The sequence below is a fragment of the Neoarius graeffei genome, chromosome 1 (assembly GCF_027579695.1).
Source record: "Neoarius graeffei isolate fNeoGra1 chromosome 1, fNeoGra1.pri, whole genome shotgun sequence".
Classification (NCBI taxonomy): Eukaryota; Metazoa; Chordata; class Actinopteri; order Siluriformes; family Ariidae; genus Neoarius; species Neoarius graeffei.
Window position 1 is genome coordinate 77031152 of NC_083569.1, and position 12928 is coordinate 77044079.

The 12928-nt window shown below is 41.1% G+C and overlaps 1 protein-coding gene across 2 annotated transcripts in view; it reads right to left on the minus strand.

The window, feature by feature from the left end:
• Window positions 1–1082: 1082 nt before the first annotated feature.
• The window catches only part of tnfsf10l (TNF superfamily member 10, like), a 44594-nt gene continuing 32748 nt past the window's right edge, over window positions 1083–12928 (minus strand). For both annotated transcript variants that reach the window (XM_060929950.1, XM_060929858.1), the window contains one exon: window positions 1083–2145. In XM_060929950.1, coding sequence (XP_060785933.1) covers window positions 1688–2145 — 458 coding nt within the window. In that variant the 3' untranslated portion in view covers window positions 1083–1687. The remainder of the gene's footprint in view (window positions 2146–12928) is intronic.

Genomic DNA, 12928 nt, shown 5'->3' on the forward strand with positions numbered 1-12928 from the left:
TAAGACATTCAAATCAATGCAGCACCGAAGGGCACTTTAGCATTTTGCTTCTACAGTGACTGATCTTGCATGTTCATGCTTGCTTGAATCGATTATGCTTGTTGCACAATACGTCTCCTTGATGCATTTACTCCTTCCAAGACGTCGTCCCAGATGGCGATGATGATGATTTATAACGTCTATTGTGGCTCACGGCCAAGTCTTTGGGAAAGGAAACAGTGTGTGCTTGGGCTGTGAAGTTCACTCCTGTGTGTATTGTGTATTGGCAGCAGTTAGTTTTTAGGCCTTGAGAATAGTGGCATTATCAGGGAAACATCAGGCTGGAGTCCAGTCAGGAAGAAAAAAAAATTACATTTGAAGTCCAACTTGGCCCTTTATCAAGAATCTGGCCAGTTATATTACACATTATTGCCTCATGCTTACTCTGTTCTCCATCAAATAATATGCATCGGCAGAGATGTTGGCCGGCTGATTATTTTTTTAACTTTAACAAAAAAAAAAAAAAATTGTTTCTTCTCATTTGCAGTCACCCTTTGCTTGTTCGGAACCTCAGTAGGTTGGAATTGAGATCACATCTCCTGCGTTATTCACTCCCAATATATGAGGCATGTTGACAATTTAAATAGCCACCGTGTGTGTGTGTGTGTGTGTGTGTATATACAGTACATACACACACAACTGAGAAAAAGAAAGAGAGAAAGGTTACATGCGTATCATTCCACTGAAAGTTTGTGATCATGTGAATGCTGCTTTGGAGGAAACAAAGCATTAAAAGGCCACGGGTGTGACATTTAGACTCTATGGCACCCTGTTCGTTTAATCTTTTATATGCTTTTTTTTTTTAAAATCACAGATGTCCATGCTGAGTGGACTGCGCTCTTGTTGAACGAGGGTGTGTTTGTGTTTGGGTGAGTGAGGCGTGTCTGCTTTTAGAAAGCAAGACTTAAGTGGGAGTATATGATTTATGTGCATTTGAAAGTAAACAGGTTGGTGCCTTTGATTTATTGAGTCTGAGTAGTTAATGAAAGGATCAACAAATCTCGTGCGCCCACATCTTTGTATTACTGGGTTAAGTAAGTGCATTGTGTGTGTGTGTGTGTGTGTGTGTGTGTGTGTGTGTGTGTGTGTGAGAGAGAGAGAGAGAGAGAGTCCAGGTGGTGGTATCTGTTTTTAGGTCTCTATCTGTGATTGCATGTTGCTCCACTGGTTGGACTGGCCACGGAGAATTCCTGCATGTGCACAGCGTACGCCTTTCCTCCTTCCCTGGCACGCTCTCGTCTTCTTGCATCGCAATCTATTTGAAAAATGCATTATATCTGATGCCTAGTGGCCTGAGGTGAAAGCTCAGGTTTTTCTCCTCGTACATCAGACATGCACACAATTGGCACAGATGAAGCCTTGCAAAGTTCTGGCAATACTACTGTCCTCTTTGCTACTGTTTCCATGATCCACATCTTTGATGTGCTTTTTAAAATATACATACATTCTTCCGCCTTTAAAAAAAAAAAAGGGGCTCCAATTGTCTGAACCATTTCCTTCACACACATGTATATAAAAATCTCAACCTATGAAAAGAAAATCAAACAATGAAATGTCTGAGCTGTCTCCTGGGACCACATAGAGACAACCAAAGCCTCGCAGTGCCTCTTGGGTAATGTAATCTTGTCGCAGTCTGTCTGATCCGCCCTCACAGGTCCAGACGGAAAGCTCCGAAGTAGCTGGAGGAGTCCTCGGCGTGCACCATTGAGGGGGAGGAGACGGACACGAACACCTCGTCGCCGGCGCGCAGCTCGAACAGACCTCCCTGGTAGACGGAGTGTAGGGCGTATTCGGCGTCAGGTGCCCAACACTTAGTGCCGACACCCTTCAGCAGTTGGATGGGTCTCAGGTACGACGTTTTCTTGTAGATGCACTGAACCAGCTGGTGGCTGGTGCTCTTCTGCTCGCCCTCACTGGGGGACGGGTAGCGGAAGTAGACCTGCGCGTACAGGTAGTAGCGGCCGTCCTGAGGCACGCGGAGACGCCCGTTGACCAGTGTCATGTTGTGTAGGTGGGCACCGAAGCTCTGATTGGCCCAGGAGCGCACGGGGTGGCGGCATGACTGGTGCAGGTCCGCCTGCGGACTCGGATACTGAGGGCTGGCACCTGGAAGAGTGAGTGAAGAAATACTTTCAGGTCAAAACAGAGATTCAACAAACAAGTGTCCAGAATAGATTTCTATTTTATGACTTGTACATTATCAAGTCGGTACAAAAACATTTTAGAGTCCAAACATTCGTTTTCAGCACAAAATGAAATATTACAGGAAAAAAGTTTGTATCTGAGCAGCATATTACATAAGAGAGCACTTTTCAGATTAATAAAGAAAACATCATGAACGTTGCTGGGTTTTGGTGCAAAATGAAGACGCGAGTGTGACAGTTAAAGTGTCCAGAAGAACTGTGGCTGCTTCTGTACGATGCTCAGTAAAACCTACAGCTCGTTTCCGCATCAAACTGCACTCACTGTACCTCAGACTACCTTTTTTTTTTTTTTAAAGCAAAGGGTCATCTCACACCAAATATGGACTTTGTTTCATGTATTATGGCTTACTGCTTACAGTATTTTTTTTTTCATGTTGAAACATCTCATTTCATTATTTTTACGCCATTTTTGGTCTATATTACATTACATTACAGGCATTTAGCAGATGCTCTTATCCAGAGTGATGTACAACATACCCAGGGCAGCCTGGGGAGCAGTAGCAGGGTTAAGTGCCTTGCTCAAGGGCACTTCACCCATTCCTACTGGTCCAGGGAATTGAACTTGCAACCTTTTGGTCCCAAACTTGCTTCTCTAACCGTTAGACCATGGCTTCCCCAGCATTTCTTTACATGTGCCTAAGACTTTTGCGCAGTACTGTAAAAGCAACGTGACATTCACATTTTCGGAGTTTAAAATTGGAACAATGCACAAATAAAACAGAACCTCAATAATACAAATCACACAAATATTAATCAAATATTTAATATTAAAAAGTCTTTTTTTTATTAAAAAATGCAAAAAAACAACTGGTAACACTTTCTTATGAATCTAATACTCATAGGACGGGATACGTAATACCTTTATGATGTCTGGCATAAGCCTGTACAAATATTCATACTGTATATGAACATGGACACAAATGTGCCTCACCTCCCTCTCTTTTTCTTACTCTTGAAGCTAATAATAAAAAAAAACCACCTCACGTTACAGAGAAACTGCAAATCCGTCTTTCCTGAAAACACTAGCGTCTAACTAGAAAACTGAAAGTTACTGCTTTTCCGAGTTACTTTCTGTTACAAAGTGCTGACACTGGAGACTCCTTCCAGAAATGCCAAATAAACATCTCTTTACAGAAAACTTCACCATATCAATATTTACATCTGGTTATGTATCATCCGTCATACAAGATGTTAGTTACTATGGAAACAACAACACTGTAGAACTAGTGCAGTAATATAAACTTGTGTTTTGACGTATGGCCCTGGTCACACTATTGGTCCAACTCCAAAAAATGTAATGTCTAAGCTCCTGTTAGATCATGTTAGATATTTATCACCAAAAGAACATGTCCGAATAGTGTTTTGTATAGGACTAGCCTGGGTAGCATAATGATTTTTTTCTCATCTATTTCCAGGTGACCACAGTCAGTCACCCAAAGCCTCCCATTTGACCGTATGCTGTGTTGCATGCAGATAGGAACTGTTTTTATAGTTTTTTGCCTGTTTGGCATCGCCTTGAAATTTCTTGCAGGTTGGACTACTAGCAGCTGATAGTTTAAATTTGGACTAAGATTCAAGCTGCATGTTGAAGGTCAGTCTCACCAGATGCAATGCAAACCCATGGTTCTGTATGTGATGTTTTCCATAAACAACTTTAAAGCTATGCTGCCTTTCAGATTTTTCAAGTGTAGGTCATAAAAACAATTTTCCAACACCCAATTACTTTTGTTTAGTGGACTGAAAGCTACTGAATTAGAATCACAGACTTTCAATTTTATTATTTAAAAAAAATAGAACAGTTAATGAATTAAGGGCCATGTGGCCCTGAATTCTGCACTATTTTTATCTGCTTCACCATGACCCAATTCAAGATACTACATCATGCATGATGTGGTGGGCTTTCCCCGTTCGCGCAAGGCATTGTGGGATAAAATTTGAAACAGGAGAGAAAAATGGAGGACATGAGTGTGCGAATGAAATGTGAAAGACTGAAAGCGAGAAGAAAAGATGTTATGTTCGTTGTGAAGGAAAGGAAATGCAGAATCAAACTAATAAATATCGGTGGTCAGCGAGCACCTCGGTGTGATCAGCTGTTCATTTAGCGACAGAATGATGGAACTGTCAGTGCACGGTCAAAGGTAAACCTGTAGATCAGCACACGGACTTCCTCTGTCTGCTTGACTGCACGAAGTGAGCGATTTCATGCACATTATTTGCTCAGGAATCCCCTCAAATTAAATAACTTCCCAACCACAGAATGGCCTGATATTTTGTGAGATGTTACAGAAATAAACATGTATCACAATGACCACATTTCAGAGGGGACTAAATATCACAGATTTTATTAAATCAAAAGGCCATCTAGCTTTAAGTTATTTCTAGTAGGCTGCTGTGTGCCAACAGGTAAGAACTGGAGTCATTCAAAATGCTCTCTGAGAAGGCGGAGTTTAACGTATAAAGGTGTAATTTTAAGATGTGCCATTTGGCTAAAGTTCATTTGAATATTTTCCGTAAACATTTGTCACATACAACCCCAATTCCAAAAAAGTTGGGACGCTGTGTAAACTGTAAATAAAAACAGAATGCGATAACTTGCAAATCATGGAAACCCGATATTTCATTGAAAATAGTACAAAGGCAACATATCAAATGTTGAAACTGAGAAATTTTATTGGTTTTTGAAAAATATATGCTCATTTTGAATTTGATGTCAGCAACATGTTTCAGAAAAGTTCGGACAGGGGCAAGAAAAGACTGAAAAAGTTGTGTAATGCTAAACCCCCCCCAAAATCTAATTTGTTTAATTGGTAACAGGTCAGTAACATGATTGGGTATAAAAAGAGCATCCCAGAGAGGTGGAGTCTCTCAGAAGTAAAGATGGGGAGAGGTTCACCGATCTGTGAAGGACTGCGTGGGCAAACAGTGCAACAATTTAAGAATAACGTTCCTCAATGTAAAACTGCAAAGAATTTGTGGATCACATCATCTATGGTACATAATATCATGAAAAGATTCAGAGAATCTGGAGGAATCTCTGTATGCAAGATACAAAGCTAAAAACTGACCCTGGATGACCGTGATCTTCAGCCCCTCAGGAGACACTGCATTAAAAGCAGACATGTGTCTGGAGTGGAAATCACCGTATGGGCTCAGGAACACTTCAGAAAACCATCGTCGGTGAAAACAGTTCATTACTGCATCCACAAATGCAAGTTAAAACCAAATATAAACAATATCCAGAAACACCACCACCTTCTCTGAGCCCGAGCTCTTTTACAATGGACTGAGGCGAAGCGGAAAACTGTCCCGAGGTCTGACGAATCAAAAGTAGAAATTCATTCTAGAAATCATGGACCCCACATCCTCCAGGCTAAAGATGAGAGAAGACCATCCGGCTTGTTATCAGTGCGCAGTTCAAAAACCAGCATCTGTGATGGTATGAAGGTGCATTAGTGCACATGACATGGGTAGCTTGTACATCTGGGAAGGCATCATTAATGCTGAATGATATAAACATGTCTCAGAGCAATATGCTGCCATCCAGACAAAATCTTTTTCAGGGAAGGTCTTCCTCCTTTCAGCAAGACAATGCCAAACTGCTTTCTGCACATATTAAAACTGCATGGCTCCGTAGTAAGAGTCCAAGTGCTAAACTGGCCTGCCTGCAGTCCAGACCTGCCTCCCATTTAAAACATTTGGTGCGTTATGAAGCGTAAAATATGACAAAGGAGACCCCGAACTGTTGAGCAACTAAAATTGTATATCAGGCAAGAATGGGGCAACATTTCTCTTTCAAAACTACAGCAGTCTGTCTCGTCATTTCCCAAACGTTTACAGTGTTGTTAAAAATAGAGGTGATGCGACACAGTAGTAAACACACCCCTGTCCCAACTTTTCTGAAACGTGTTGCTGACATCAAATTCAAAATGAGCATATATTTAAAAAAAAAAAACAATAAAATTTCTCAGTTTCAACATTTGACATGGTGTCTTTGTACTATTTTCAAAGAAATATAACGTTTCCGTAATTTGCAAATTGTTGCATTCTGTTTTTATTTACAGTTTACACAGCGTCCCAACTTTTTTGGAAGTGGGGTTGTACGTAATTTCAGTCTCCTCTGTAAGTGGTGTTCCAATTCTGCTGAAATTTTCAAGTTTTGCTACAAAGAAAGTGTGTTTACCATGCTTGGATTATTGATAAGCCGAGGTAAAGTGGATTTTAGAAACACTGAGTTTACACCACCACCTTATTTGAAGCACAAGAGCCTTCTTGTTGCTTCATTCAGATGCCTGGATAATGTGCACTTGGTCCCATTAAGCTCTCGCTGTGATTTGTTAACTTTAGGGTATGAGGAAACCAAAACGTATAGTACTGGGTACATACAAGGATGTTTCGGTTTTACCCCTCGTGCAACAGAATTGGGACCAATAGCATGACCAGGGCTGTACAGCTTCTCACTAACAGTGCTATACAGGATATAGTTATGACTAATGACTTATACTTTTTGTTAATGTGCCTAACAACTCCTCCATAAGAAGGAGTGACATGAAAATGGTATCAAACTACAGCAACGTTCGGTTAAAATGGACTAGAGGGCCTTGTTTTAAACTTCAGCCGATAATGACGTGACTGCAGAAATGTGACTGACGTTTGTTTCAGGCACCATTTACATCATGTTTCTGAAAAGCTTGCAGCTTTAACATTAAGGATGTAACTGTTACAGATTTCCTCATCATATTCTAATGTCGCAGGGAGAGACTGGGAAAAAACAAAGAGAAAAGCGGAGTGATGAATATGGAGGATTAGTGCTGAGAGGAAGGTATGGATCTGAAGCTGACAGAAAGCAGAAGAAGAGGAAGAAGAGGAAGAATGTCGAGGGCGAGTGAGGGGTGTGGAGAATGGACTGAGAAAGGACTGTGTGTGTGGGAGATACAGTGGGAGGTTATCCAAACAAAACAAGCAGCATTCCTCGAAAAAGATCAATCGATCACGCAACACCGACTCCATGACCTTTTATATTCCAAGATCCAAAGGTTTTTTTAACTTCGTGCTGCCTGAGACACAGAAAGTTGTCCGCAGATGAACAGCAGATGTCTTCATTAGCGCTTTGCTTTCACTGCCAGTTCTGTGATATAAACATTTGCAGAGTTGTGGCATTTTTGTGTGTGTGTGTTTTGAATTTAATACATGTCGGTAAGTAGGATTACCAAGATATATGTTATATAACAATCTTCTTTTCCTGTCTGTCGAGATCTTTTGGGGTGAAGTCAGTGTATATCTTTGCAATCAAATAGGAAAAAAACGTGAGGAAGTGAAACTCCAGCTTCAACTCCTTTCGCAGTTTAATTATCATGCAGTTGTGACTCATGGTGTGGAGAAACAGCCGTTTTGGCTTGGCTAGCATTTGCGTGTAACACTGCTGGCTAACAAAGATCAGCTGGTTTCCATAAAATCATTCGAGGACCATGCTTTTCGAATTGATATATGAAGTAATAAAACATTTATCAACTTAGTATGTGCAGACGTAATTAAAATCTTTTAAACAATGAATTAATACATTTGTTGCTTCCCCCCCCCCCTTAAACGACCTTTTAAATCTCGGCTGAAAAGAAATTCAAATGTATTTGTCTTAACCTTGAAAAGTTTAATTTTTTTCAATTTTGGAAAACTGAAATTTTTCTGTTTTTGTGTCATTCCTGACTTTTGCACTTGGTCTGGAAAACAGCGTCTGCTAAATGCCATGTAATGTAATGTACTGAAACATACAGAAACTAGAAGTGCACTCGGTAGAGTATACACCTCTACCAAGCCAGGCACATACTCGGACTTGCATCAAAATCTATTCAATCGTTTCTTGGCCCACAGCCAAAATGTAATCAAAATCCATTTACTATTTTCTGAGTTACGTAAGGAACAGGCGGCACGGTGGTGTAGTGGTTAGCGGTGTCGCCTCACAGCAAGAAGGTCCGGGTTCGAGCCCCGTGGCCGGCGAGGGCCTTTCTGTGTGGAGTTTGCATGTTCTCCCCGTGTCCGCGTGGGTTTCCTCCGGGTGCTCCAGTTTCCCCCACAGTCCAAAGACATGCAGGTTAGGTTAACTGGTGACTCTAAATTGAGCGTAGGTGTGAATGTGAGTGTGAATGGTTGTCTGTGTCTATGTGTCAGCCCTGTGATGACCTGGCGACTTGTCCAGGGTGTACCCCGCCTTTCGCCCGTAGTCAGCTGGGATAGGCTCCAGCTTGCCTGCGACCCTGTAGAAGGATAAAGTGGCTACAGATAATGAGATGAGACGGGAACAAACCAGCACAAACAGAGGTGAAAACATAACCTCCTCCAACAAAGGTGGCAGAGGTAAATATCTCAGTGCTGAAGCAGTATTCTGACATAACCCTATGACCCGTACGGACCCGCATGCGTGCTCTTAATAAATAAAACCATTGGGAAAAGTCACATGACTGGGCGGATACGGATTTTTGAATCCGGTCCGGGAAAAACCGTATGCAGCTCCGGACCTGTTTCCCTCACTTCCACTATTTTCATTTTGCTTTGAATTGTTACTTTGGAAAAATGAGTGACACAACTGAGCACAGTGAAAGTGAATTTTATAATCCAGCTGGTTTATCGGACACAGACCTAATTGAGCAAGCTGAAATTGTCAAAGAAAGTGGAAAAAAAAAAAACTTTTGAGCGAAAAAATTCACTTGTTTTTATAAATGGGGACACACATTATTCCAGGAAAAAAGTTATCATCGAGTCATCGTCATCATCAGATGAAGACTGAACTGACTCAACTCCATTTTGTTTTCAAATCAAAGTTCTTTTGTGTAGATTTAATAGGCTTGTATTGATGTCGTCTCCGTGAGCTGACCTGAGTTTGAACTGACTTTTACTTGTGATGTTATCTTCAAATCGTTTTCATTTCAGGAGAACAGTAAAGTCAGTTATATTTGATAGAATTCAAGCTGTTATTTCAAACTTGTGCAAATGTGATTCAGGATATAAATGGTTTGCTGTCAATCAAATAAACACTGATTGGCTTCTTTTTCACACACCGTTGTTCAGTGTTTTCCACTGTGTATGTTAGTTATAAAGGGTCATATGATAAAATGCTTATTGACTGGGTTAGGTCGGGCCGGACGGGAAAATATTTGGCCCCTGGTTGTTTGTACGGACTGAGCTGCGTGCGGCTCAACCCAAGTGACTCAATAAGTACGTAATATTTGACCTGGAGAGAAGTGTGAAACCTTTCCCTCCATCTAGATGTCTGTGAAGATTTCGAAATATAACTTTTCAATTCCGAAAACCTGGAAGTGGTTTAAAACTATTTCCCTAGCAAAACCGCATTTCATTTTGTCCTCATACAAATTATGAAATGTATGCAAATAAAAAAAACCCAATTTATGTTTATCTTCACTTGCATCTACCATAATCAGTCGCTATCAGTTTTGTACTGTGAGCCTACCACACAGATTTAATACTTGTCATTTTTAGGGCATACCTAACAACCTGTGTTTTCTTTCTCTCTCTCTCCCCCCCAATCTGTCCCTCTGAGTTACATGTTGATCCTGGGATTGAGATGCTGGCCTCTTCTGCCCCTCGGACCTGCTTGATCCATCCTGGTGCCCTGTGTCTGGTTGGAGTTTTATCGCCCCACTCCTGTGAAGGACGGCCCCATGAGGACAGTTGAGGGTTATACCTGTTAAAACTGTTAATATTATAGTCAGGCTGTCTGTTGTTGCCCAAATGAGGATGGGTTCCCTTTTGAGTCTGGTTCCTCTCGAGGTTTCTTCCTCATGTCGTCTGAGGGAGTTTTTCCTTGCCACCGTCGCCACAGGCTTGCTCATTGGGGATAGATTAGGGATAAAATTAGCTCATGTTTAAGTCGTTCAAATTCTGTAAAGCTGCTTTGCGACAATGTTTATTGTTAAAAGCGCTATACAAATAAACTTGATTTGATTTGATACTGTGTACAAATCTTGTGATAAGAGCTCAGAGATAAGTGATGAGGTTTGCTTGAATTGTCACAATCCTTCTTAGTACTGAATGAATGCTTTTTTCATCCAGGGCATTAGGTGGCGCTCACAGTGACAGACAGACAGAGAAGAAGAATATGTATGCGCCGGACCGTGGCAGCACGTATTATTTACCTCAGCAATTTGTTTCCGTTTGTTCATCTTTTAAACCAGTTTACATCTTATTTGACCTGGCTGACTAACTGTCTGTCTATTCCACGGTTAGTTTTCGTGTGTGTAAGAGCTGTTAAATCTGCCAACTCCTGAATTATCTTTCATTTTTACTCGCCGGGTTGTTTTGGTCCTGTACAACATCATGCCGGATTTGAGTGGTTTGTGTCGTCGTTTTACTGGCCCTACTTCGCTCCAACGGAAATACCAGTGCTGCTATTTTCCTCAAGTAGCTTTTCCTGAACTCAAGTCACATTATAGAGGAAACCGAGCTGGCAAGAAAGTAAAAGAAAGGTCTTCCTCGAACTTAAAAACGTTGCACACAGAGACATGCTAATCCCGTTCGTGAAAGAACTTTGATTAACATAAATGTTAGTCAAAATCAAGCTTCTTTTCAAAATGTTGATTCTCATCTTGCTTTATGGAATGCTCGCTCACCGACTAAAAAAAACTACGGCTGTGTGCGATACTGTACTTTCTGAGAATATTGACATCATGCTTATAACAGAATCCTGGCTTAAAGATGATGTCCGTGATTCACCCATTATAGCAGACATTACAAACAGTTTGACGGATCATCAAGTATTCCAACAGTCAAGGTCCTCAAGGGGTGGTGGCGTATGTGCTATACTGAGAAAAGGTTACTCTGTCAAAAGGAACACTACATATGTATTTAAATCGTTTGAGCACTTGGATCTACGAGTTGAATCTGGATCTACTCATTTTCGTATTATTGTTGTCTATCGTCCTTCTCCGTCAAGGAAAAATAACTTGTCTGTTTCCCAATTTTTTTGACGAGTTCTCGACGTTTCTGGAGACTGTTTCGATCCCTACTCATAATCTTATAATTGCTGGCGACTTCAATTTTCAATTAGATGCTATTTCTAGTAATTTTGATGCTTCTGCTTTCGCTGATCTCCTCTCGTCGTTTGGGCTGATCCAACATGTACAAGATCCTACACATGAACGTGGGCATCTACTCGACTTAATTATTACTAAATCAGTTGGCGGATTGGTCATCAAGCCTAATGTCGCCTTTGGTTTACCATCTAATCAAGCTTTGATCTCTTGTCGTGTTACCTTGCCTAGACCATGCCCGACTAGAGTTCTGGTGACTCGCCGTAACCTACGTAGCATCAATCTGGATGAATTTAGGGAATCAGTGATCTGTTCGTCTTTGGCTCGTGAACCTTTTGCTGACCTTTCATTACTAACGGAACAATTTGACACTGTTTTATGTGATCTTGAACAGCATGCACCTCACAATGTACGTGCTATGTAACGTTATGCCCTCATGCTCCTTGGTTCGATGACTCACTAAGGAATGCCAAGCTCATTAAACGTCGTTTGGAGAGAAAATGGCGTTCGACTCGTTTGGAAGTAGATCGCCAAATATATCGTGAATACTGTGCAATTTACCAACAGCTACTCAAGAATGCCAAGTCTACCTATCATAACAAGAAGCTGAAAGATCTTGACAAAAAGCTTTATTCAGAGAAGTTGACATACTTGTCCACAGAAGAAAGGCCACGATTCTACCGACTAAGATTGATAAGTCTGATTTGCCAGCTGCTTTTGGTGACCATTTTAAAAGCAAAGGTGACAATCTTCGATCATCCACTACTGACTCTGAACATCTATTTGCTCTTCCTGAAAACACATGTTCTGTACACTTGACAGAATTTATCTTGCCAGATGCTGATGAAATTCGCTCAATTGTCATGAGATCGCCTTCTAAATCCTATAGTTTGGATCCTGTGCCTACCGTGTTGTTAAAGGAATGCATTGATGTTTTGCTTCCTATTATAATGTCCATCATCAACAGTTCTCTGGCCTCTGGATCTGTTCCTAGTGTCTTCAAGTCTGCTTTGGTTACTCCCTGCATTAAGAAGCCGAAATTGGACGCTAACATACTGAATAACTATAGACCTATCTCCAATCTACGTTTTCTCTCGAAAGTTCTTGAACGCGCTGTTCTTCCTCAATTGCTGTCCTATCTACATGAGAATAAACTGTATCCTGAATTTCAATCTGCTTATCGCTCTTGCCATAGTACCGAGACTGCACTACTCCGCATACAAAATGATCTTAGAATTCTGGATGAAGGCAATGAGGCATTCCTGATTTTGCTAGACTTTTCAGCTGCATTTGATACGATTGATCATTGTCTACTTCTCCAACATCTTGAAAAGCGTTTTGGGTTCTCTGGCACTGTTATGTCTTGGTTTCATTCTTATCTTAACAACCGGACTCAGTGCGTCAAGATTGATAGTTTCTTATCACCCAACTATCTACTGGGATCTGGCGTCCCGCAGGGTTCTGTTCTTGGACCAGTCCTATTCTGCCTCTACGTTGCACCACTGGAAGACATATTTACATCTCATGGAATATCGCCTGTGACGTATGCTGATGATACACAACTGTATTGTGTTATCCAGAAGCATCAGCAAGACTCTGCACAATCTACTCTTGAGAACTGCATACGTGATATCAAGTCCTGGTGTT